We start from the raw sequence: 24,554 nt of genomic DNA on the forward strand, positions 1-24,554 counted from the left end.
AAGAGACAGACATGTACAGAATCCGACTCAGGAGGGAGAATATACATGCCAAAAGAAGGTAAAAAAAAAATCTCACAAATTTTTGTGAACTGGAATCTGCCAAATAAAAAACAAGATAACAAATTTAGCTATAGCTACATAAAAATACATTTTATTGCAAATATTTCATAACTTATTAATCCTAAAAGTGGATTCGTGGAGAGATGGCTCAGCGGTTAAGACAGTTGCTGCTCTTCCAGAGGACCTGAGCTTAATTCCCAGCACCCATATGGTGGCTCACAACTCTCTGAACTCCAATTACAGGGGATCAATGCCCTCTTATGACCCTGTGGGTACTGCTGATGGCGCAAAAGCATACATGCCGGCAAAACACCTACACATAAAACAAGACTTTAGGAAGTATGTTGATCTGAAATATAAATCTAACTGGGTACCCCCATTCACTCCACACCCCATGAACCCATCAATCCTAATTGATAACAAATTGGAAAATTGGAATGGACTCCTAAAGCTGATGGGCAGGAAAGAAAGAACAGTAAATTAGGTTTGCAATATGATCAGCCATTTATCAACTTGGGTAAACACGCCAAAGGCTAGGGACTTAAGCCTGAGCATCTGGGTGCAGCGTAAGGCAGAAGTTACCGAGAATTACTCTAGCTAGCAGGAATGCACCTCTCAGGAGCTTACTGAGAATGCAGATTCTCAGGCCCCCTCTCAGACCTATGGAATTAGGAACTCTAAGTTCTAATGAGGACTCCATAGATTCTTGAGCGGAGTCCTTAAACTCTACTAAACATACTTTATCTAGTCATCAGTACAGTGACAGTCACAGATCAAGCATAGATGGGAAGAGGGCATGCCTGGACGTTAAAACACATATATATGTACTTAACACAAACAAAACCATAAATCAATTTTTGAAGCTTTTTTTTTGCAAAAATGAATGGATAATGTAGAGACTTGCCAATGGTCAACTTCTGTGTGAATTTTGCATTAGTTATAGTTGACAAACCAATGACGGCCCATCATGTCACCACCCAAGGTCCACAGCTGGTGTTACTGGTGACTCTGATGACAAGAAATTCACCGTTCAGGTGTCACACAAGGGTACACTGCCCTAAATCCTCTGTCCTATGCTTTTTCGTTCCACTCCCCACTAATCAGCAGTGACCTCTGAACTTTCCTAAGTTTTTCCTTAGTTTTAATTTTCTAGAATGACATACTACTGGAATCACAGGTGATGCATTGGTTTTAGATTGGTTTGTTGTTTTGATTTTCATCACTTGATGTCACAGTAGGTGGTGCCTTTTCATATGCTCATTTCACATTTATATGCCTTTGCTGGTAAGGTGTCGTAACTCAATTTTTGTTTGACTGGCGCTGTGTAGCACTTTCCTTCAACGTAAACTGTCCATCTTGGAGGGAAGCTCCTTAAGACACAGGATGTTCTAAACACTCCATTCTACTGAGCCTGTGGAGATATTTTTGTTTGTGCTTGAGGACCAGAGTGTGGAACAAGTCACTAGTTAGCCATAGAGGTCAGACAGTGGTGGCGCACACCTTTAATCCCAGCACTAGGGAGGCAGAGGCCAACGGATCTCTGTGAGTTCAAGGTCACCCTGGGCTATAATAGATTGATCCAGTTTCAAACAGTAACAGAGCCAGGTGGTGGTGGCTCATACCTTTCCCCTATTTTTTTTAGTCTCTTGAGTTCACAAATTATATGCCCTGTAGTTTGGGGGGACATTCAGGTGCTATTCTCTGAGCTTTTAGAATAGGTGTTTTGGTGTCAGACATGAATTTGGTAAAATATGTTCTTCACTAACTCACATTTTCACCTAATTTTGTCAGATTTAACTTGAGTTTACCAGGATGAAAGCCAATCATCAGCTGAAGAGCACTTTTGCTTTACCCCATTCCATCAGGGGCACAGAGAACCAGTCTGAGCTCCTAGAAGCAGAACAAGTGTGGTGGGGTCACAACCCTCACACTTGTCTGTAGTCCGCCTCCAGCAACGTGTCTGCCATGTTTTCGTCCCTCTGCCCCAGTCCCCACGGCAGTTTTCACTTTTGAGTTTCTACCTGTTAGCCAGGATTTAGCCAGGTATACCCAACAGCCTCCCAACTGCATTGTGCCTAACCTCCCTTGTGAATCTAGAGAGTTAGTTTTCCAGCCTGCTCATATACTAGGACAATAGTGACTTCTCAGCTCTTTACACATGAATTGGAAAATGAGAGAGGGCTTTTCCTCCGATTTTTAAGGAACACTGATGCTAAGATTTTGCTGCCCCAGGGGGACTGATGTGATTCGTTCTTACAGTTTGAACGGAAGCTTTATGACCAGGAGTTAGATCCAGGGAATGTATAGAATGACCTGTGGGTATTTCCTTTGTTTCCTGAAAAGAGACATACTTTGACACTAGCAAACTTGCCACATGTCACTGATCCCTGTGAAGACACAGGAATAATAATTCTACTTTTTCTCTGGGTAACCCACATATTTGGTTTGTGCAAAAAAAAATGGTTTAGAGTTTAACTATGGTAAGCTTAATCAAGCAGTGAGCCCCCTACTCACAGAGATTCAAATGTGTCCTCTTTCACCAGAGGAGAATCAGCACAATTCTTGGCACCCAGGAGGTGGCTACTGAAGTAGAAAATGCATTTATGTCTACCTCAATGAACAGAGACCATCAGAAGTCTGCTGTCAGCAGGCAGAGGTGCGAGTGTGCAAACAGTGTCTCATTTTAAAGATATAAATCTGTCTCGGTTGTCACAATCCCACAGGGCATTGCTCTGATGACACCAGGATGGTGGTACCTACTGAGCATGAGCTTCAGGTATCAGAGATGTTTGGATAAGTGACATAAATGCTGAAGGGGGAGACAGGACAAACCATCTTAACAAGGTTTCTGAGCGTCCAAAAGTCTCGGGAGTTTAGAGAACTCTCTATGTCAAGGGTACATTTTGCTGCTGGAGCTCCCACAACAAAAACAGTCCAAAGTCTGCTAAGCTTTGATTTGCAGGAAACACACAGAACAGTGTGCGTCTGCTGTAAGGAGAGCACCCTGCACAGTAACAGATAACAGAGAGCTCCACAGTAACAGACAACAGGAAGTTCCACAACTTAAGCCTGTTACTTAAGCACCAAACTTAAGCCACCAGAGCCTTAGTTTCAGAAAAATCTAGGGGTACTCGACAGCGTGCGACAGATTTAATGTGCTGTGAAATCCCTCTGTCACACTCCAGCACAGTCCCAGATGTGTGACAGTGGAGCTGCGCCTTCTTCAGACAGCAGCAAAGCCCTTCAGAGGAGCTGTTGTTGGTTTACTTCTAGAGACCAAGATCCTGACCAGTGGGAATCAAGTGGTCCTCAGACACAGAGTGGGTACTGTGTAATCTACCAAGCTGTAAAGTTGGGCAAACACAAGGATACTCTAGAATCCATAATAAGCAGACAAGTTTATTATGGCCACAAATAAACAGACTAGTTGTAGGAACAGAAGGCTCATTTCTAAAGCACCAAGTCTCTCTTGGGCATAGCCATTTCTCTCATTTATTCTTAAATCCTATCTGTGGCCTCTGGGGAATTCCTCATGACCAGCTAACAGAGGAAGAAAAATTCTAGTTTGGTACTAGCTGCAAGTAACAGTGTATAATATCTCTGCCAAGGGGTGACCTGGATAAGAGAATAAAACTTTCATAGCCAAGCCTTTGATAGGACACTATCCACCTTTCCTCTTGTAGCAAGACTTAGGGGACACCACCAAACTGTGGAGAGCAACTGGCTATTGGGTTGGCTGATAGAGTTGGCAAAAATTAAGCTGAACACTGATGACAAGGAGATCAGGATCGACCTGGTGAAGAAAGTGAACGGACCTTTCAACATAGATAAATAGCATGAATCAATTCTTCCCACATGCAAATCAAGCGGCACCCACTACCAAGAAGCCTTTACCGTGAGGAAGAGAAACACTGTAGGAGAGGCAGTGCCATCTGAGGAGGCCCCAAAGCATAGGATTCCTGTCTTAGCTGGTGTGCCCCTCCTCACCGCTAGTCCTCAGTGGGACAGGTCCTTTTAGTAGGGAGATCATCAGCCTGCCTACCCTGTACTAGATGTCTATCCTAGCTTTGGATTTATCCTCTCAGCCATGCGGCAACACCACCGAGAGTTACTTAGCATCACAGCATCTCACACAACAAGGCTTCTGCTGAGCTGAAGCGAAACAATGGATTCATCCCCACAGAATCTGTCGGCCTATCACAACCCCATCAGGCCCAATGTGTCACAGCAGTGCCACTTACCAAGTAAGTTAATGACGCCATCATTGTAGCAAGCAAAAAGTTTGATAAGATCTTTGAAAAGAAGCATAAATGCAGCATTTATGACACCGTTTGTTAGTTCATTTGGATGCACCTAGAAAAACGAGCATTTAACTTTAGCTGTACAGCAAGTTAGTAGTTTTCTCAAATCATAATAAAATGTCACGAATGACCATTAAGAAATTCACTCATATTCTAAAAATGTTGGGTAATTTTTAGTAAGCCTAGCAATACCGAAGGACTGGTCTCATATGCTTCAGTTATCTAAGCTAGAACCTTCAGTAAGGGAGAAGAAAGTTAAAAATAGATAGATTAAAAGAAACAAAATACATTAAGATTAACTGTCCAATAAAGATCTTACTGTAAAGACTGTCAAAAATCAATGTGATGGTTTGCAATTTCTACTTAAAATTTCACAAGACTCAGTTGTTATGAGTAGGGCTCAATTATAGCCTAAGTCATGGAATCTTAACAAAGACTTTAAGCTAGAAGTATTTGAGGAAAGTGTTTCAGACAACTATCAAATTACAGACGAGCTGACAATGAGAGCTCAGAACTTTCCTACATGTCAAAATATCTTATTCTCATGAGTCAGGTACTCTTAACTGCTATTTTTGAGTTAATTATACATTTACATGCAGTTGTAAGAAGTAAAAGAGGGGGATCCCATATGGCATTGACCTAGTTTCTCCCAAATGTAGTAAAGAGCTCACAACTGTAGTTAATCACGTCACAGGCAGGATATGAAGGACACAATGACTACATTCTCAGTTCCCTAGGTTCACGTGGATACACTTTGGTTGTATTTGGTTCTCCACAACTTATCACACATATGCATTAATATATCTATCATCCTGGCCAAATTCAGGTATGTTTTCTAAAAATTTTTTTTATTTTTACTTTATATATATGAATATTTTGCCTGTGCATATGACTATGTAAAACTTGTAGGCCTGGTATTCATGGAGGTCAGAAAAGGGCATCTGATCCCTGGAACTGGAGCTATAGTGGTTGTGAGCTGCCATGTGGGTACAGTGACTCAAACTCACTTCTCTTAAGAGCAGCTACTTTCTTAACCATGGGGCTATTCCTCTAGCTCCAACAGGTCTGTTTGTAACAAACAAATAATACTTCTTCACTTTGCCAGAAAAGATCTGTGATCTATGATAACCCCAAACCCCTCTCTCTGGTGGACATGTCACGGAAGTGTCCACATCAGACGGTTTCCGGTAGGAAAGCACAGTTACTTAGCTGCCTGAGGTACACCACTAAGCACAACAAACTACATTCTCCTCAGAACAGAAGGCTCTGAGAATACCCTACTCATCCCTTTCTATGACTTTAGGAAACAGTTTGTAGAGTCTGGGAAAATCTGGGGGCCTAAGAGTATGAATGAAATAGTCCTGTAACTCATCTACATGGAGGTGCTCTATTGCAAATCCCATGGCAACCCTGACTGACCTGTAGTCCCCTCAAAAGAAAGGCAAAAACCAATTATGCAAGAAACATTTCAGCTGAGAAACATACATCGAACTCCAGCAGCGCATCGATCTGGCCCTGCAGGATTGGCATGCTCTTCAGGAGCTTTTCAGGAACCATTGTCCTCATGACACCATCAGCCCTGCAACACAGACAAAAAGAAGTACACATTGTCCTTATGACGCCATCAGCACTATAACACAGACAAACAGAAGCACACATTGTCCTTATGATGCCATCAGCACTATAACACAGAGAAACAGAAGCACACATCCTTGTGCATACTGCAACTACAAGGCCACGTCTTTGCTCTGAGCTGTGCTCCTCATTTTCTTTGTAAATCTCCTAAGATCATTATCAGATGTTAAGAGGGTGTGGCTATTTGCTTAGGTCCTCTGGAAGAGCAGTATATGCTCTTAAATCAGGGATTCTCAACCTGTGGGTCATAATCCTTGGGGGCGGGGCAAACAACCCTTTACAGGGGTCCTATATCATATATCCTGTACATCAGATACTTACCTTACAATTCCTAACAGTGGCAAAATTGCAGTTATAGAGTAGCAATGAAAACAGTCTTATGGTTGGGGGTCACAGCATTAGGAAAGTTGAGAACCACTGTCTTAGATGCTGAGCCATCTCTCTCGTTCCTCTACAGAGTCTTAAAACTAAAACAGTAAACCTTTACAAAACTTTATCATTACTTTTACTTAGGGACAGACAAAAGATCTGCATGAATTTCTGGCTGAACACTTCAACCCAGATGAAATCATCTATTTAGAGGTAAATAAATGGCAACTGTATATTAAAACTCAATTTTTCTGCCTTGTTGAGGCTTTCTTAATCAGTAAATAATATCAATAATTAAATTATGGTATGTATATTTCCTTGGAAAGCATTACCTTTCAAAACTAAATTACAACATACACAAGTTCATTTTTACCTCAATTAAAATCTATATAAATAGTCAGGCAATAGTGGTGCACGACTTTAATTCCAGCACCCAGGAGGCAGAGGTAGGCAAATCTCTGAGTTTAAGTTCCAGGACAGCCATGGCTACACAGAGAAATCCTGTCTCAAAAAACAGAAACAAAACCAAAACTTAATTCATAGAAGTAACTATTTTCATCTAACACCACTACACATTGAAACAAATCTTGTCAATTCTCTCCTTAAGTTAAAGATATTTACATTAAAAATGTTGAAGGGCTGGAGAGATGACTCAAAGGTTAAGAACACTGGCTACTCTTCCAGAGAACCCTGGTTTAATCCTCAGCACCCACATGGCAACGCACAACCTTTATAAGCAAGCAAAACACCGATGCACATAAAAAAAATCAAATATAAAAAGAAATTACCAAAGAAATTTAAAAAAAAGAATGTTAAACAGCTTTAACAAACATTTGCATCACACAATGCCTGAGAAGCAAATGAGATTTTTATGTATGAGCACACAAAGCACCACACAGCTCCAGGGTAACTTCTATCATTCTAACTTACTAAGCTGTTGGTGACTGTGAACTGGGCCTCTCAGGATCAAGGTTAGTTGGCCTGAAAGCTTAGTTAAATAAGTCATGTATGCCTTGAGGATTTGCTGTGCTTAAATCAACAAGAAGGGAGAGAGCGAGAGAGCCATACCCTTTCTTCACTCTGGCAAAGTCAAAGGCCATCTGTCTGTAGGAGAACGCCTTTTCATTCAGGTATCTGCTGTAGCGCCTTATGAACGTAGACATATCGTAGCCTGGGAGAGAGAGGAGACGAGGCCGTGAACAATGCCTTCCATTGTACTCTGCATACTAGGAATTATTTTTAGCTCCTCAAAATAGACAGGGGTTGTCATGATTGACTCTGAGACAGAACTCAACATGTGACGGCAAGTCTTATTTACCATCCTGCTTGCAGGCTAAGAGTCTTCCGTGTGGGGTACCCTGGCCATTTGACATGGTGATTACTCTGTCCTATACAAAGTCTTTTCTGATGCTCTTTTTTTTAAAAAAAAAAAAAAAAAAAGATTAAATTTAATTACTTCTTTTATATGCAATTCCTAGGGAAGTCTATTGAATTTTTGTTGTTTCTGGCATATGCAGAAATAAAAGGTCGCAGAATTGAATTGTGACTCAATGACTATTTCTGTGGAGTTCTAAAAGCAATTTCTCCCTTAGACAAAGTTGGCAAAACTTGTGTTCACTGTTACAAATGCCAGCCTGTTTCATACAGGCTGTGTGACACACAGCCATCTCGTATGGGTCTATCTAGCCTTACAAGTATGTAATACCAAGCAAATAGCATGATTGAACCAGGGGAATTTTTTTCTTTTTCATTTGGTTGACATCTTTAGTTCCCTCATTGCATGAACTTTTATAAGCAAACTGTGAGACAGAATCACCAGGGTTTACCTTTTAAAATAAACACTCCAAGTGACAAAATAAAGTTAATATGTAGTTTATATGCTCAACTGTTGACAATGAAATAATTAATTTAATAGTTACTTTCATATTCTGTTCTTAAGTAACCATTGGAACTATCCATAACAATGACCTTGGATTAATGCCCACCCCCAGATTTTATTTTCTCACCGTGGGATCCACTTTTATCCAGAAAGTTGCTGAGGTTGAATAGCGTATTTCTAGAGGCCAAATACTGAATAAATCTCTGAAAAACAAAAATTAGGATTAAATGCCCATACCTTCACATCATACCTTTAAGTGATTTCTGATGCTAAAGCAGTATTTGTTTATGTCTACAATGCTCTATCGTGCTCACTTAGTTAGGAAGCATCCTATGCTGCTAACTTTGTCTAAGGGAGAAATTGCTTTTAGAACTCCAGAGAAATAGCCACTGAATCGCAATTCAATTCTGTGACCTTTTACTTCTGCATATGCCAGAAACAAGGAAAATTCAATAGGCTTCCTTAGGAATTGCATATAAAAGAAGTAATTTAATTTTATCACTGTTTTTCAAAAGCAGACATTCCATTAAGGCAATTTTCATTTGAAGACACAAAGGAATACTTCCCGTAGGAAGCAGACCTCCTGATCCTTTCTTTTAACATTTTTATGTGCTAATACATTCATACAGAATATACATTTAAAGGCTTCTGCATCATTCTGTATCCAACTCAAAATAGAGTTTTAAGGATAGCTAAATCCAAGGTTGAAATTGTACTCAAAATGAGCACAAACACTTCTTTTTTCCTCCTCACTAGTGAAAATTCAAGAGTCTTAACTTACCACCATATTTTGCTATCCCCACCTCTACCAAAAAACAGGTGTGTATTTGGTTACCTCATTTCCATGCACCATGAGATGGTGTGTGGTCACTAAAGCTTTAAACACCACCACCCAGCTACTGTTTGTCGCCCTCTCAAAGAGGGTGTCGGCCATCTGTGGAATATTGACATTGGTCTCATTGGTAGCCTGGATCAAATCTATGAAAACAGAAAAGATCCCGTAACTATTGTATATATAAAATTCACCTCAAATTTGACTAAAGCATGACTTCAAAATTACTTAGACAAGAGTTAATTGAAAAACATTATACTGTACCATTCTTACATATGAACACATTACGTATATATTTTAACCAATATATTCATTTACTCTTGAGTTCTTGTTTTCAAGTGAATTCTCTTCTGTTTTGTGCTGGTTAGTCTTTTTGTCAACTTGACACAAACTCAGGTTATCTGGGCAGAGGAAACCTCAGCTGAGAAAATGTCTCCATAAGATTGGCCTGTGGGAAAGTCTTGGGAGCTTTTCCTAATTAACACTGGCTGTGGGAGGACCCAGCCCACTGTGGGCAGCACATCCCTGGGCAGGTGCTCCTGGGTTGTGTAAAAAAGCCAACTGAGCAGGCAAGCCAGTGAACAGCACTCCTTGACAGCCTCTGCTTCAGCTTCTGATTCTAGGTTCCTGGTGGAGTTCCTGCATCATCTTTCATGATGAACTGTAACCTGCAGCTGAAATGAACCCTTTCCTCCCTGAGCTGCTTCCGGTCCTGGGGTCTTATACCACCAATGCAAAGCAAACTAGGAGACTGTTCCTGTCTGATTCCCCCCCCCCCCATTTGCTGCTACAGATGCCATGTTTTTAAATGACAAACACCAAGCGAGTTAAGACTCCTGTCACTCTAAGTGCAATGTCTCAAACATGACGATGCTAATCTAGTTCACTGCTTGGAGGATAAAACAGAAATGTATTTTTATAACACAGTTTATAAAAGTATACTTCTCTTGGATCTGAATTTTAAAGCATGCTAACAATACACTGCTTGAAGCATACTAGCAGAAGCAAAATAGTGAATGAGCAAAGGATCCCACTCTATTCTTTCACTACCTTCATCAAGCTCTCCGAGGACAAAACACAATGCTTTGTTCTGATCTGGCCTTAAAAGGTGAGACAGAAAAGCTATGTAATATATTTCACTACCCACACCCGATCTGAACAACCCAACGGAGCAGTGGGCTCTAGTTTAGTAAAGAGGGAAGTCTTAGGAGGTACATCTGGAAAGGGCCAGGAAAGCTTTCTTTTTAAAAAATAAATTTAATTTGTTTATTTGTATTTTGTGTGCATTGGTGCTTTGCCTGCATCTATGCCTGTGTGAGGGTGTTGGATGCCCTGAAACAGGAGTTACAGATAGTTGTAAGCGGCCATGTGGGTGCTTGGAATTAAACCTGGGTCCTCTGGAGGAGCATCCAGTGCCCTTAACCACTGAGCCATCTCTCCAGGCCCCAAGAAAGTTTTCTTGAAGGGTGAGAATTGCAATAAAATAAATATTGGGGAAAAATATCTTGGCAGGATAGGGAAGATGGCTGGAACTTCAAAAAAAGAAATAATTATATTTTATTTTGGTCTATTCATAATAAAGAACAACTGTTAATATCTGTAAGTTTGGGTTCTGGGAGCTTTTGGGAGTGATTTGTTTAAAAATCTTACTTGTGAAATGGAGAAACGCTGGGCACTGATGGAAGCTTTGTAGACTTTGAATGAGCAGGGTGGGTTTGTCTCTCTCTGCATCTCCATCAGTGAATTTCCTGGGTTATATGCAGGGTGTGTGTGTGTGTGTGTGTGTGTGTGTGTGTGTCTGTCTGTCTGTCTGTCTGTCTGTCTGTCTGTCTGTCTGGCAGTGCACACGACTGCAAGCTCCTGTGGAGGCCAAGGTGTCGGATACCTGAGAGCTGGAGTTACAGGGGGCTGTGAGCAACCAACATGGGTGATTGGAATCTAACTAGGGTCCTCTGAAAGAGCAGTATGTGTGTGCTCTTAACCACCTCTCCAGTCTGAGAAGGCTTTAATATTTTTCTTTTTCTTTCTCTCTCTCTCTTTCTCTCTCTCTCTCTCTCTCTCTCTCTCTCTCTCTCTCTCTCTCTTTCTTTTTTTTTTTTGAAACAGGGTCTCACTAAGTAGCTCTGTCTGGTTTGGAACTTGCTATATAGACTAAGCTGGCCTCAACTCACAGAGATTCCTTTACCTCTGCCTCCCAAGAGCTGGGGTTAAAGGTGTATGCTACCACTTCCATTTTTAAGAGGTGGGCATGGTAGCACACACCTTTAAGCCCTGCTCTTGGAAGGAAGAGGCAGGGGAATTTCTGTGAGTTCAAGGCCAGTCAGGTCTAAAGAGTGAGTTTCAGGACAGCCAGGACTGTTAGACAGAGAAACCTAGTCTTGGAAAAGAAAAAGGAAAAAGTCATCTATATTGAGGTCATCAATAATTTAAGAGTTAAAGGAATCCCAGAGCCAGTCTACGACTCTGATGTTTCATCCATAGAACCAGCTCACTATTGGTTGTCACACACCTTATTTTAAAATGCCTTTAAGAGATGACCATGTCAATTATTACATAGGTTTCTGCTCAGTTACATCATTAAATAGTTTCCATTTAAATTATTCCAAAAAATTAAGAAAAATCAAGGTACAGCAATAAACATGCAGAAAAAAAGTTAATGATGACTAAGTTCTCTTTATGTTAAGTTTGTTTTAATTTTGAAAAATACACCTGGTATTCTTTTTGTTAGTTTGAATACAGCTTTACTGATATAGAGTAGACTTAAAAACTGCACCGATTTAAAATACATTATTTGACAAGTTTTGACAAACACCCACTCACAAAACTATCAGTGAAATCAAGATGTGGCACATTTCCATCACTTTAATGGGCTCCTTACACTCTTCTAAAATTCTTTCCTCTTCCTCCCTTGCTGTCCCCTTAGCGACTTCAGACTGCTTTCAGGAAATATATGGGTATATGTACTTTACAAATGTTACATAAAGAGAATCGAGCCATTTCCTCAGGAATCATGTGGATTCTGTTCATCCGAGTAATTAGGCTGAGATTAATCCATGTTGTTACATGTATGAAAAGTCTCTGCCACTGCACTGCCGAGTGGGTCATTACACAGAACACCACAAGTACCTGGATCTAATTACCATGGTCTCAGTTATCAGTTTTTTTGGCATTACACTCAAATCTGCCATGAGCCTCTCTATATAATTGTGTGTATGTGTATATCGGCATATAATTTCATTTCCCTTGGGCAATTACTTGGAAGTAAATGAATTGGGTCATTTTCTGATATTTAACTGTTGACTGAGATTTCTGTCCCACCCGGTCCTGCAGCCGTTCAGTCCCAAAGAAATACACAGAGGTCTACTACATTAATTATAAACTGGTTGGCTTATTAGCTCAGGCCTCTTATTAACTAATTCTTACATCTTGCATTAACCCATTAATCTTGTCTGTGTTAACCATGTGGCTTGGTACCTTTTTCAGTGAGGGATTCTCATCTTGCTTCCTCTGCATCTGGGTGATGGCTGAAGACTGAATCTTTCCTCTTTCCAGAATTCTCCTGCTCTCATTGCCACACTTCTACTTCCTGCCTGGTTGCCCTACCTATATTTCTTGTCTGGCTACTGGCCAATCAGCATTTTATTAAAGTACAGGAAACAAATCTTTACAGGGTAAACCATTGTCCCACAGCACTCCCCCACTTTGTAAAAACAAGAACTCTGAATTGAATCTCGCTTGTTTAGCTTTCTTCCTGACCATGATCCATACAACTTGTAACCAACACTCTAAACAAAGAAAAACATCCATAATTCATTTTTTTAGGAATGCAGGCGTAGTTTTCCAGGCTACTTCCTGCTGATTGGGGGTATAGATAATCTTACAGGGACCTAAAAAAAATTTAGAATTACCATCAAGTCCTGACTGAAAAATTCTGTAAGTCCTGATCATGTTAGCTATCAGTCTTGAAACTGTTCTGGATATAGAACTCAGAGGAAACTCCAACAGAGGAAACGTTGGATCATCTGGGTCCTCCATTCCTATCAGAGATTTCTCAGGGGATCTTCCTAGATCAAACCTGATTTTTTTTTTTTTTTTTAGCCCAGAATGAATCCATAGCCTCTCATTTCATGTGGAAACAAAAACAAAACTTTTTCTCTAAAGTAACATATCTTTTGACTTAAATTTTGAAGTCAAAGTATTTTCAAAATATGTATGTTGGATTAATCCAGCAGCATTTATAATCAAATATCTTTTAGCAGCTTTTGCTTCTTCCTCAGCCATCAAACAATTTAAAGACAACACAATAACATACAGTACCCAGACTCTCTGTATATTTTCATCTTTATGTAGTTTTATTTTAAACTTTATTTTTTTATTTTTAATTTTTGGCTTTTTAAGACTAGGGTTTCTCTGTGTATCTTTGGCTGTCCCAACACTCACTCTGTAGACCAGGTTATCCTTGAACTCACAGAGCTCCACTAGTTTCTACTTCTTAAAGTGTTGGGATTAAAGGTGTGTACCACCACACATGACTACTCTCTTTCTTTCTTACTTTAAGGATTTTTTTCCTTTTTCTTTTCTCTCCCAAGTCTGCATATATTTTTAAGCACACTGTAACCAGTTTAGAGTTTTTTTTTTAAATCTGAATCCATCTTTACTGTATATCTCTCCAGTTTAGAGTTTTTTTTTAAATCTGAATCTATTTTTATTGTATATCTCTTTTTCTGACCACATGAATCTTTCTTTAATTTGCTAAGCGATATGGCTAGGATTAAAGCTGCGGCTTTGACGGCTGGATCCACCCCATTCCTAAGCTTTCTGAGAGTCTAGCCTCATGGTGGAGGTACTGGCCGGAGCCATGTTTATTGCCACAACTCTATGGTATCTCAAGGTCCCTGCTACCACCAAGAAGCATGCTGTTGGCTATTCATAAACACCATTTCAGTGTTTGGTGGCAGCATCTGGATCTATTTACCATTTTCTCAGTTATCAGTGTTTGGCATTACACTCAAATCTGCCATGAGCCTCTCTATACAATTGTGTGTATGTGTATATCGGCATGTAGTTTCATTTCCCTTGGGCAATTACTTGGAAGTAGATGAATTGGGTCATTTTCTGATACTTAACCTCGGGAAATTACTTCAAAAAGAAATGTATCAGGGCTTAATTCTCACTGGAGGCGAATGAGTATTCCATCCCAGGACATCTCTGCCAAGGCTTGAGGTAGTCATTTGTTATCCACCTTCCTCCCGCTATTTAACAGCTATGCTATGTCTCACGGTGGAGTTCGTTTTCATTTCCGTAATAACTAGTGGTTTTACTTACTATTTTTAAGTTTTTCAATTGCCTCAGGCAGTAGAGTAAATACATCCCTCCTCCATTACTCTATCTTGCTACAAAATATAAACCTCTTTTTTTGTGGACATTTTCAACAATTGAAAATTTGTCGTAGGAAATCTCTTTGAGGCGAGATAATTCATCAATAAGAGTGAAAGTAATAGAAAGAAGTGAAAAAAACTATAACTCCTTAAACAATTATTCTCTGAAATAATAAAATGGCAACAAGTCTGAACTGTTCTCAGGCTCATGGTCTCTTTGCTTTCCAGGTCTGGTTGGCACTGACAGCCACTTGAACCATAGGCAGGGATCATGACAGGTCCCCGGTTACTTCTTGCTTGGAATGTCCTATAATCTCTGCTCCGGCTTACCTCCAGCATGAGCAGATGTATTTGTGGGAATTTAACTGCCCGTGGCTCCTCTCTTCTGACCATAGCCTCCCTGGAGCCTTCTGCTGTCCACTGAATGAGCCTCCAAACATTCCAAGGATAAATCTCCTACCTTATATTTACACCCCAGGCCTTTACTTATGCTTGTACTGTAAGTATAAGGTTTGTACGTTATATTTTACCTTGAGAACACAACCTTTCATTAGAAGGCTCAGTTACCTTACTAGTCTTTTCTATGCCAAAAATTGTGTTCCATCAAAATTATTCTGAAACTGTTTCATGCTGTTCTTATTGCCCAGACAGTCCCTGTCATCACTGAACTGAAAGTTCATCTGGGATCAATCTCAAACAGTCGACCCCATGAATTTGTGACCTTGCCGTCATGAGAAAGAGGCTCTGGCCTTGTCTCATACAGTGCAAGGTGAAGGGCATTGGGCTTGGGGCCAGAGATCTAGTCTGCAGCCTGGCTTCCCTACTTATGGACAAGCTAATGTGATGCTTGTATAAATCTGGCTTGGCCCCTAGCCATGGGCATAATATTAACTACTTTACAGGACAGACACTGTCATTTATGCTAACCACCACCTTAAGACACCTCGTCTACAGGCCTCATCACACAGAACTGTAATTGTTACTTCACCTGTCTTTCTTCCATTGAGCTCCACGTCCAACAGGAAGGAAGGAAGTCCTATCAGAATCCCTGGAGCTTTGGTACCAACATTGGCCAAGATATAGAAAAGATGGTTATCTGAGATGGCTATACTTAGCCTGTTATTTTAGGCAGGCAGGCACTATGCACACTTATTATCATAGCATTCGGGATCTAAAGGAGGAGGACGGCCAGTTCAACGTGAGCTTGTGTTATAGGGAGAGATTGTCTCAAATACTACTTCCACTAGTAATTACTATTTTTATTCAAAAATTAGTGCTAAGTATTAGAGGCTGGTTTCTTTCGCTAGCTCTTACTGGATGAAACATAATCCGATCACACAGAATGAGGAACTTTCTATTTCATTGTTATATATACATCAATCAGTCTAAATTTATAAAGATTTCCTCTATTCCGTTTTAAAATCTCAAGTGGTTGTGGAGCGGTGGTGGCACATGCCTTTATCCAGCACTTAGGAGGCAGAGGCAGGCACTTCTTTGGGTTTGGGACCAGTCTAGTCTACAGAGCAAGTTCCAGGACAGTCAAGGCTACACAGAGAAACCATATCTTGAATTCCCTACCCTCAAAAATAAAATAAAATAAAATAAAATAAAATAAAATCTCGAGGGACCAGTGAGATGGTACTTGCCACCAAGCCTGAGGATCTGAGTTTCATCCCTGGAGCCACATGGTGGAAGGAGAGAGCTGACTCCCTCATGTTGTCCTGTGACTTTCATACGTGCATGCTGGCATACTTGTCCCCTCCCCCAAGACACAGACAGACAGACAGACACAGATATACACACACAATAAACAAACAAAATTTGTTTAAAATTAAAAATAAAATACAAGCCGGGCGGTGGTGGCGCACGCCTTTAATCCCAGCACTCGGGAGGCAGAGGCAGGCGGATCTCTGAGTTCGAGGCCAGCCTGGTCTACAAGAGCTAGTTCCAGGACAGGCTCTATACAGGGAAACCCTGTCTCGAAAAAAACCCAAAAATAAAATAAAATAAAATAAAATACAAAAAATCTTAACATTTTTTTGAATTTTGTCAAACTGCATGAGGATATAAATTTCCTTCCACTGAATGCTAGGATGGAGAACAAGGAAGGATTAGTCATTCTTTACGACACAATCTAAACTTAACTAAACTTAAACTCACAGAAATGAGAAGCTACACACCAAAGCCCCACGACAGATGAATTATCAAACTTTAGACATTCCATAACTCAACATAGCTCAAAATATGTGTTGTGAGGTATAACTAATATTCATTCAAACACTTAATTGTAGTTCTTTCAAATTTACTCATTTTTGTGCCCCTTTCCTTTTTTTCTCTTCAATTATAGATTGCATATTTATGTCCCCCTCAAATGCATAGGTGAAAACTGTAATCACATTTGGAGGTATTGTCTTTGTAAGGTAATTAAGTCATAAGGATGGAGACCTGAGAAAAATGAGTTCGCGCCCTTGTAAAAGACACCCGAGAGGACACCTCTTTGTGGACACGATGCAGAGCTGGCAGGCTGACAGCATGAGGAGGCCGTTCACCATGGTAATGTCTCAGCAGCCATGCTGACTTCAGTCTGCAGACTGCGAAACCCATTCCTGTTGCTTACAACCCAAGCGGTATGCTATGGCAGCCCTCCCTCCCTCCCTGCAGGCCAGGTAGCAACATCAGATAAACACACATGTGCAAAATAAACCTTTGCGATTTGAGAATAAAAAAATAAATGGACACAATTAGAAGATTTTCTTCTCGGGTCCAGCACAAAGGACAGACATTAATGTGGCCTCACCAACAGCCATTTTCTTCCCTCTCAACTTGAAGAATCCCATCCCTGCCCTGCCTGTCAGAAAGGCCACAGTGACAGACAGATGCCATGCTGGCTTCCCATGTAGCTCGATCTACACAGAGCTGTCTCCTGACTCATCCGGTAAACACTTCCCTTTGTGATAAAGAGACCCTAAGATAAAACAGGACAGCTTAGCACTCTCTATCCCATTCACGACTCTCGCCTCCTTCAGTGCCTGTACTTATAAAGCATGCGAGTGTCACGCCATCTCAGGATAGGACAGACTGCCAATGAGATGAAGGTAGCAGAGGAGAAACAGCAAACCCCGGCTCTGCATAGCTCCGACTTCACTCAAACTCTGGAATGCTCCTCCTCCAATAAAGGCACTGGCAGTTCCATTAGTCTGTATATTCTGTTATGTGCAGATAAATGTATGTTAACTGATACAGACTAAAACAAAATACAGCAAGACAAAAGGAACCAGGCCAGTGACCCCCCAAAGTGTCTCCCAGCGGTAATAACCTTTGGTCCTAGAGTAGTTATGTCTTTTCAGAGTGACAACCTGGCACGGTCTGCCTCTGGGCTAAAGAGCCCTTTGCCTAGGATACCATCAGGTGAGTCATGGCGAGAACCAGGACAGAGGGCACAATGGAAAGGCTCTGTTTAGACAGGAAGAAGGGATTATCTTGTAGGAAAGGCAAACTAAGAATGTGTAAAAACACTACAAACATGAAGTTTGAACATAGGAGCTCTGAAGTTACATGGAGAAGCCCAGGACATAATAGAAAATACTGGAAGAAGGTGACTGAACTTCTTCCTGTCCCCTTCCCCAAAGCAGACAGTGGGAAGAAGACATATTGGAAGAATGGGACTGCCTATGAAGGTTCTAGTGGGAACAAGACTGCAGGGGGAGGGCATCACAGGAAGGAGAAAATAGCAGAAGGAGGGGAGGGCAGTAAAGGGAGGGGAGGGCAGCAGGGGAAGAGGAGGGTAGCAGGGGGAAGGGAGGGCAGCAGGGGGAGGGGAGGGCAGCAGAGGGGAGGGAAGGAGCAGAGGGAGGGGAGGGAGGGAGTAGAGGAAGGGGAGGGCAGCAGGGGGAGGGGAGGGCAGCAGAGGGGAGGGCAGCAGGGGAGGGGAGGGAAGCTAGGGGAGGGGAGGGCAGCTTTACATCTAATATCCACTTATGAGTCAGTACATACCGTGTTTGTCTTTCTGGGTTTTGGTTACCTCACTCAGGATTTTTTTTTCTAGTTCCATCCATTTGCATGCAAATTTTAATGTTTTTTTTTTTAACCACTGAGTAGTACTCCATTGTGTAAATATACCACATCTTCTTTATTCATTCTTCAGTTGAGGGACATCGAAGTTATTTCCAGGTTCTGGCTATTTTGAATAATGCTGCTATGAACACGGTTGAGCAAATGTCCTGGTGGTATGTGTTCATCCTTTGAGTATATGCCCTGAGCTAGTGGGAGCTCACTGACTCTGGACTGAGAGCAGGATAGCAGGGGGAACCTACTGCATGGGACTAATTTAGGCCCTCTGAATATGGGTGACAGTTGTGTGGCTTGGGCAGTCTGTGGGGCCAACAGCAGTGGGACCAGGATTTATCCCAAGTGCTTGAACTGGCTTTTTGGAGCCCATTCTTTTTGGAGGGATACCTTGTTCAGTCTAAATACAGGGGGGAAGGGCTTGGTCCTGCCTCAAAGTGATGTGCCATACTTTGTTGACTACCCATGAAAAGCCTTACCTTCTCTGAGGAGTGAATGGGGAGTGGGGTGGGAGGAAGGTGGGGGAAGCAAGAGGAAGAGAGGAAGTGTAAACTGGGATTGGTATGTAAAATGAGAAAAGATCATTTAAAAAATAAATTAATAAAAATACATAAAAAGAAAAGTACATATACTTTCACCTTTTATAAAAATGTCCACTACAGTCGGGCGGTGGTGGCACACGCCTTTAATCCCAGCACTCAGGAGGCAGAGGCAGACGGATCTCTGTGAGTTCGAGGCCAGCCTGGTCTACAAGAGCTAGTTTCAGGACAGGCTCCAAAGCCACAGAGAAACTCTGTCTTGAAAAACCAAAAAAAAATTGTCCACTACAAAAATGTCCCTTTATGCTATTTTCTCTCCACAGGGATGCTGGTGGGTTCATGAGAAAGAGAACATGTATAGCTTTTTTTTTATTTATCATGTATACAGTATTCTACCTGCATGTATGCCTGCATGACAGTAGAGGACACAAGATCTCATTTTAGATGGTTGTGAGCCACCATGTGGTTGCTGGGAATTGAACTCAGGTCCGCTGGAAGAGTAACCAGTGCTCTTAACCTCTGAGCCATCTCTCTAGTCCACATATATAGCTTTTGAGTGAAGATTTGGGGCAACTTAACTCTTTTCTTTTCACTAGAAACTGTACAGTGGGGCTAGAGAGATGGTTCAGAGGTTAAGAGCACAGGTTGCTCTTCCAGCGGACCTGAGTTCAATTCCCAGCAACCACATGGTGGCTCTCAACCATCTGTAATGAGATCTGGTGCCCTCTTCTAGTGTGCAGGCATACATACATGCAGAACACTGTATATACATCATAAATAAATAAACCCAAATAAATAAACCTAAATATATGATACTGAGCACAGTCGTCCCTGAGCCTGTATTTCCTTGTTACAATAATGGGCTAATCATAGCATCCCGCTGCAGCTGTTTTATTAAATGGGTAAGGCAAGTGTGGAACACAAAGCCTGATAAACTATAAAGAACATATCTGTCTGTCTGATGCACAATTACAATTTGGTTCACCCTTTGGAAACCTATATAAAAAGCACTTGGAAGACTTTTAAGTAATTTTAAACTAATATAATTATTTGTTTAACAAATATTTTTGAACGCATACCATGTGCCAGGCATTGCTTCATGAGCAGCTAGACCCAGAGCTGTGAAAAGGAGACCACTGTCGGGCCTCACAGAGCTTACATTCGAATGGAGAACACAGGCAAACATAAGCACTGTGACGGAAAACAAGGAGTGGATGGCTAGATACGCAGGTAGGCTTAGACAGATGGGACTGTTCAAAGCGGCTGATTAGGAACGGCCTCCCCAATGAAATGACATTCAAAAGGACCTAGGTGCAGTAAAGAAGCCAGCCATTTGGCAATCTTGGGAAGGAATGTTCCAGGCAAAAGAAACAGCAGATGCAAATGCCATGTGAGTCCAGATGAGCTGACAGGCTCACACTAAACAAGCTAGGCCCTGTGGACAGAGAACAGTGAGCACGGTAAAGAGGAGCAGCAAGAACCGACCGTGCTCTCGACAGCACAGGAAGGACCTGACACTTTATTCTGGGCATTTGGGGAAGGGCCGAGAGGTTTTTGACCAGGGCATTAACATGTTCTGGCCTACATTTTGAAGAGTCACTGCAGCAAGTCTATAATGCTTGGCTGAGTGAGGGGAACTGACCTGCCGAGAAAGGCAGGGTTCGGGTGAGAGGTGAAGGTGAGCTTGCCTTGATGTGGAACAGGACAGAAGCAGGAAACACAAGCAAGGATTGCAGACCTGAGTTCATATCACAGGGTGAGTCAAGAGGATCAGCTGATGGATCTGTCTGTGGTGGAGGAAGAGGCATAAGATCCACAAAGGAATGGAGAAAGACAAGGTCACCATGCCCAGGTAGCAAGATAAACTGTGTCTAGTGTGCTCTGGGGAAAAGAGCGGAGAAGCAGTGTGGGTGCCAGAGCCGGGCTCTTGTTTCTCTTTCCACCCACTTCCTCGACTGCACCACCCTCTTTGACCTCACTCCCAACCTCAGTGCCGTAGCCGCACCTGAAGACCCATCAGCAGCCAACAGAACACTCAGGCAAGTCCTCAGTAGAGCGATCCCATTTAAAGAGCCACCAATAAATGTCCCCTAAAGGGAGCAGAGTCCAGTTCAAGACAGGCATTAGGTGCTTCTCAACGTTAACATGAAGGTTTACCAGCCAAGGGCAGGCTGGCCATGATGCCTCTTGCAGGAAACTCTCAGACAGGAGACATGAGATGCCCAACATGAGACTCCAACTGCTTGCATAACTCAAAAACCAGGGCTACCACCAGAATTACCTCAGGGTGACAAGGAGTTAGGGTGGGGTGGAGGGGGAGTGCCTAAGGGTCAAATATCATCAGTCCCCAGGGGTCCAGAAAGTTTTATAAAAAAAAAATTTGGAAGTTTAACTTTCTGCTATTTAGGATTTGAAACAGCTACTTAGGTCACTAGAAATGTAACTCTAAGCAAGTTACTGTGTTTCTTCACCTTCATGTCATTGTCTGTGAGGTGGAAATGATCATTACACAGGCCACCTGCCACCAATTACATTTCTTTGATAGCTTACCCTCTTCTGGGTGTTTTCTTACTTGTAGGATTTTAAGAACTCTATTTTGAGCTAACACTTGGTAGGAGCGTAATTTCTAACGGCAAGCAAAAAGTAGGCAGTACTGTAGATAAAGGAGAAGGCCATGCGCAAAACACCTGTGTCGGGGACAGTCCAGATTCACAGGCCAGACTCTAGATGGCAAGAGAGCTGGAAAGATGGCCACTGCTAATGTGGTTGCTAGGGAGATCCTAGAAGATGCTGCAGTTTTGGTTTCAGATTTCCTGCTCCACCACATGCTGATCACCTATGAATGTCTGGTCCTCAAGTGTGCCAGGTAAATTAGCACAAGTCCTATTTACATGGCTGCCACAGGAGGTTGCATGTCATGGAAACTTGGGAGAAACATAGGGTTTTTTTTCTTTTTTAAAAAATATTTATTTATTTTTTTATTATGTATACAGTATTCTTCCTGCAGGCCTCATTACAGATGGTTGTGAGCCACCATGTGGTTGCTGGGAATTGAACTCAGGACCTTTGGAAGAGCAGGCAATGCTCTTAACCACTGAGCCATCTCTCCAGCCCCATAGGGTTTTTTCTAATCCGAGTGGAAGGGGACCTCTTACCTACAAACTACCAAACAGTATTTTAGGGAGCTTCTTTCAGAGAACAAATTGTCCTGGTGACAAGTTTGCCATATCCTAGCACCGAGCAGCCTGTGTGCTCCTCATGCCCCAGACATAGCCCATCACTTCCCACATCCACAGAGAAGAGCCAGCTCCTAAGCTCTCTCTGTTCAGTCCTTCCTCACAGAGTCCTTGTGGCCATAAGGAAAAACAGCACTGAGTATATCGGACTCCAACAGCAGACACCCGGCATGGGCTCTCAGTTCCAGTCAGGATTCCCACCCACACGTGTGAAACGTATGCTTCCTAAAATTAAAGTCGTTAGAAACAGCAACTTTAGCCACAGTATCTGGGATTCTCTCTCCATTCTCTCAGATCAAGATGGCACTGGAATACTTTGCTACTTTTCCCACCAAGAGTAAGTATCATCCACTGCCCTCCAATCCTGCACCTCTGCTAGGCACAGGCTCACAGAGCCTCCTCTGCAGGACTTCATTTCTGGTCTTGCTCACACCCTTCTGCTTCTATCCCTTCTAGGCAAGCATCATCTTCTACTTACTTTCTAGAATATCACACAATATAACCCTAGTTCTTAATACAACTTTGCTGTCTACTGAAGGATTTCAGTAAAGAGCGAAACATATTATCAAGATAAAAGGACAAAAAAATTTTAGTAACTTCTCTATGAATGTTGTATTTCCTGGACAAAAGAAAAAACACAGAAAGGAAAACTGAAACAGGATTTTATAGCTCTTGAGAAACACTGAAGAGAGCTATTTGCTCACGGCAGCATAAGCCTACAGTCTCAGCCACAAAGGAGGCTGAGGTAGTAGAATCACAAGCTCAAGGCCAGCCTGCCTGTCTTAAAAACAGAAATAAAAGGGCCAGCAAAACAGCTTAGATGTATAAAACTTGTCTAAAATACACAAGGCCTTAGGTTCAACCCCCAGTCTTAGAAAGAAAGGGGAAAGGGGGGGGGGGATGCTTTAGAGAAGTTAAGATCACTTGTAGATGAACAAATGTGGGAGAGTAAATAGTGATCAGAAACGCAGATCACCTATGGCATCAGCAGAAAGATAACCAGGAGCCACTCCAGGGTCCCCTTACCAGGCAGGCCCTGAGAACACATACCAGCCAAACTTCCCTCGAGGGTGACAGCCTGGAGCAGTTCCTAGAAGGCAACCCAAAAGGATCCCTTCATCACTGGGCTTTTTCTGTTAATAGGGATGTCACTTGCCAAACTTGGTAGCTTCTAATGAACTAAGTCACTTCGCCCAGGTCTGTGTCAAGCTCTTCGTCTTAGCGATCTCCTGAGACAAAGTCAAGTCAAGTGGTGGTGAAAATGAAGGCAGCACCGACCTCCTGTGACTAAGGATGATCCTTGTCACAGGAAAGGAAAAACCAGACAGATTTTTATCCCAAAACCTCAGATCTTCATCCATCTTCTGCTGACCAGCTCTCAGGGCTTCTCCCAGGTTGGGATGTATCCTCCAAACTGGTGCAGATCATTCCCTGGAGAATACCTTTTCCAAACAGTGTCTAAGGCATGAACTGACACTCTGCCTCCTCTGTCGCTCACTGCCAGACACAGTAGCCAGCTAATTGATTCCAAGGGTCAAAGGACAAGCAGTATACTCCTGGAAAAGTCCCCCAAAGTTTTTCTTTCCTTTTTCAAATTTAGATGACTTCAAATATTTTCTTTTGATGGCCACCAGTCAGAGGTGTTCAAGTAGATCACTGTAATTTAGGGCCACAGCTTCTATCTTACAGGTAGCGACCTCTCCCAGAATAATTAGGTGACAGTCAGTGACAAGGGCTTCAGGATGCTTCTATAGCTTACCTAAAGATACTCATATGTTTGTAAAACCTCGCTGCAGAAAAAAAGAATACAGCTCTAGAGGGAAGTGATTTCTAAATTTAAAAAGCTACACCAAGTTATACATTACCTGTGTCCTTTAAAATATATTTTTCTACGAGTTAAACTAAGTCAAATATAACCATGCTTCCCACATGGTTCCCTCGTTAAGCACAGATGATGCTTAATTTACTCAGCCATTAACAACTCTTCGTAGGGACATCCCCTTGCTATTTCTTTATGGGCCTTTAAGCATTTAAAAACGATTCAATTAAATGTATTTACCAAACCTTCAGGGTAACATAGCTAATCTTCAAGGAGAAATCAGAATCTTTCACAATAAAGTCTGAACACATTTATGACGGAAACAATCTTACTACAGCTCCCTGTCCCGACTCACATTACCTGTGCCTCAAACTTTATCCTTACTAGCAATAATGCAGACAGTTCAAATACACAGTTCAGTAGGAGTAAGCAATGTCTAAA

At 41.9% G+C, this 24,554-nt stretch overlaps 1 protein-coding gene across 1 annotated transcript in view; it reads right to left on the reverse strand.

Moving 5' to 3' along the window:
* Snap91 (synaptosome associated protein 91) overlaps nucleotides 1-24,554 on the reverse strand; it is a 111,333-nt gene that overhangs the window by 61,520 nt on the left and 25,259 nt on the right. Inside the window, exons 3-7 of the mRNA XM_038321598.1 lie at nucleotides 9,080-9,222; nucleotides 8,372-8,447; nucleotides 7,434-7,536; nucleotides 5,847-5,940; nucleotides 4,302-4,413 (exon numbers count right to left, since the gene is read on the reverse strand). Coding sequence (XP_038177526.1) covers nucleotides 4,302-4,413; nucleotides 5,847-5,940; nucleotides 7,434-7,536; nucleotides 8,372-8,447; nucleotides 9,080-9,222 — 528 coding nt within the window. The remainder of the gene's footprint in view (nucleotides 1-4,301; nucleotides 4,414-5,846; nucleotides 5,941-7,433; nucleotides 7,537-8,371; nucleotides 8,448-9,079; nucleotides 9,223-24,554) is intronic.

This window comes from Arvicola amphibius, chromosome 3, assembly GCF_903992535.2.
Source record: "Arvicola amphibius chromosome 3, mArvAmp1.2, whole genome shotgun sequence".
Taxonomy (NCBI): Eukaryota; Metazoa; Chordata; class Mammalia; order Rodentia; family Cricetidae; genus Arvicola; species Arvicola amphibius.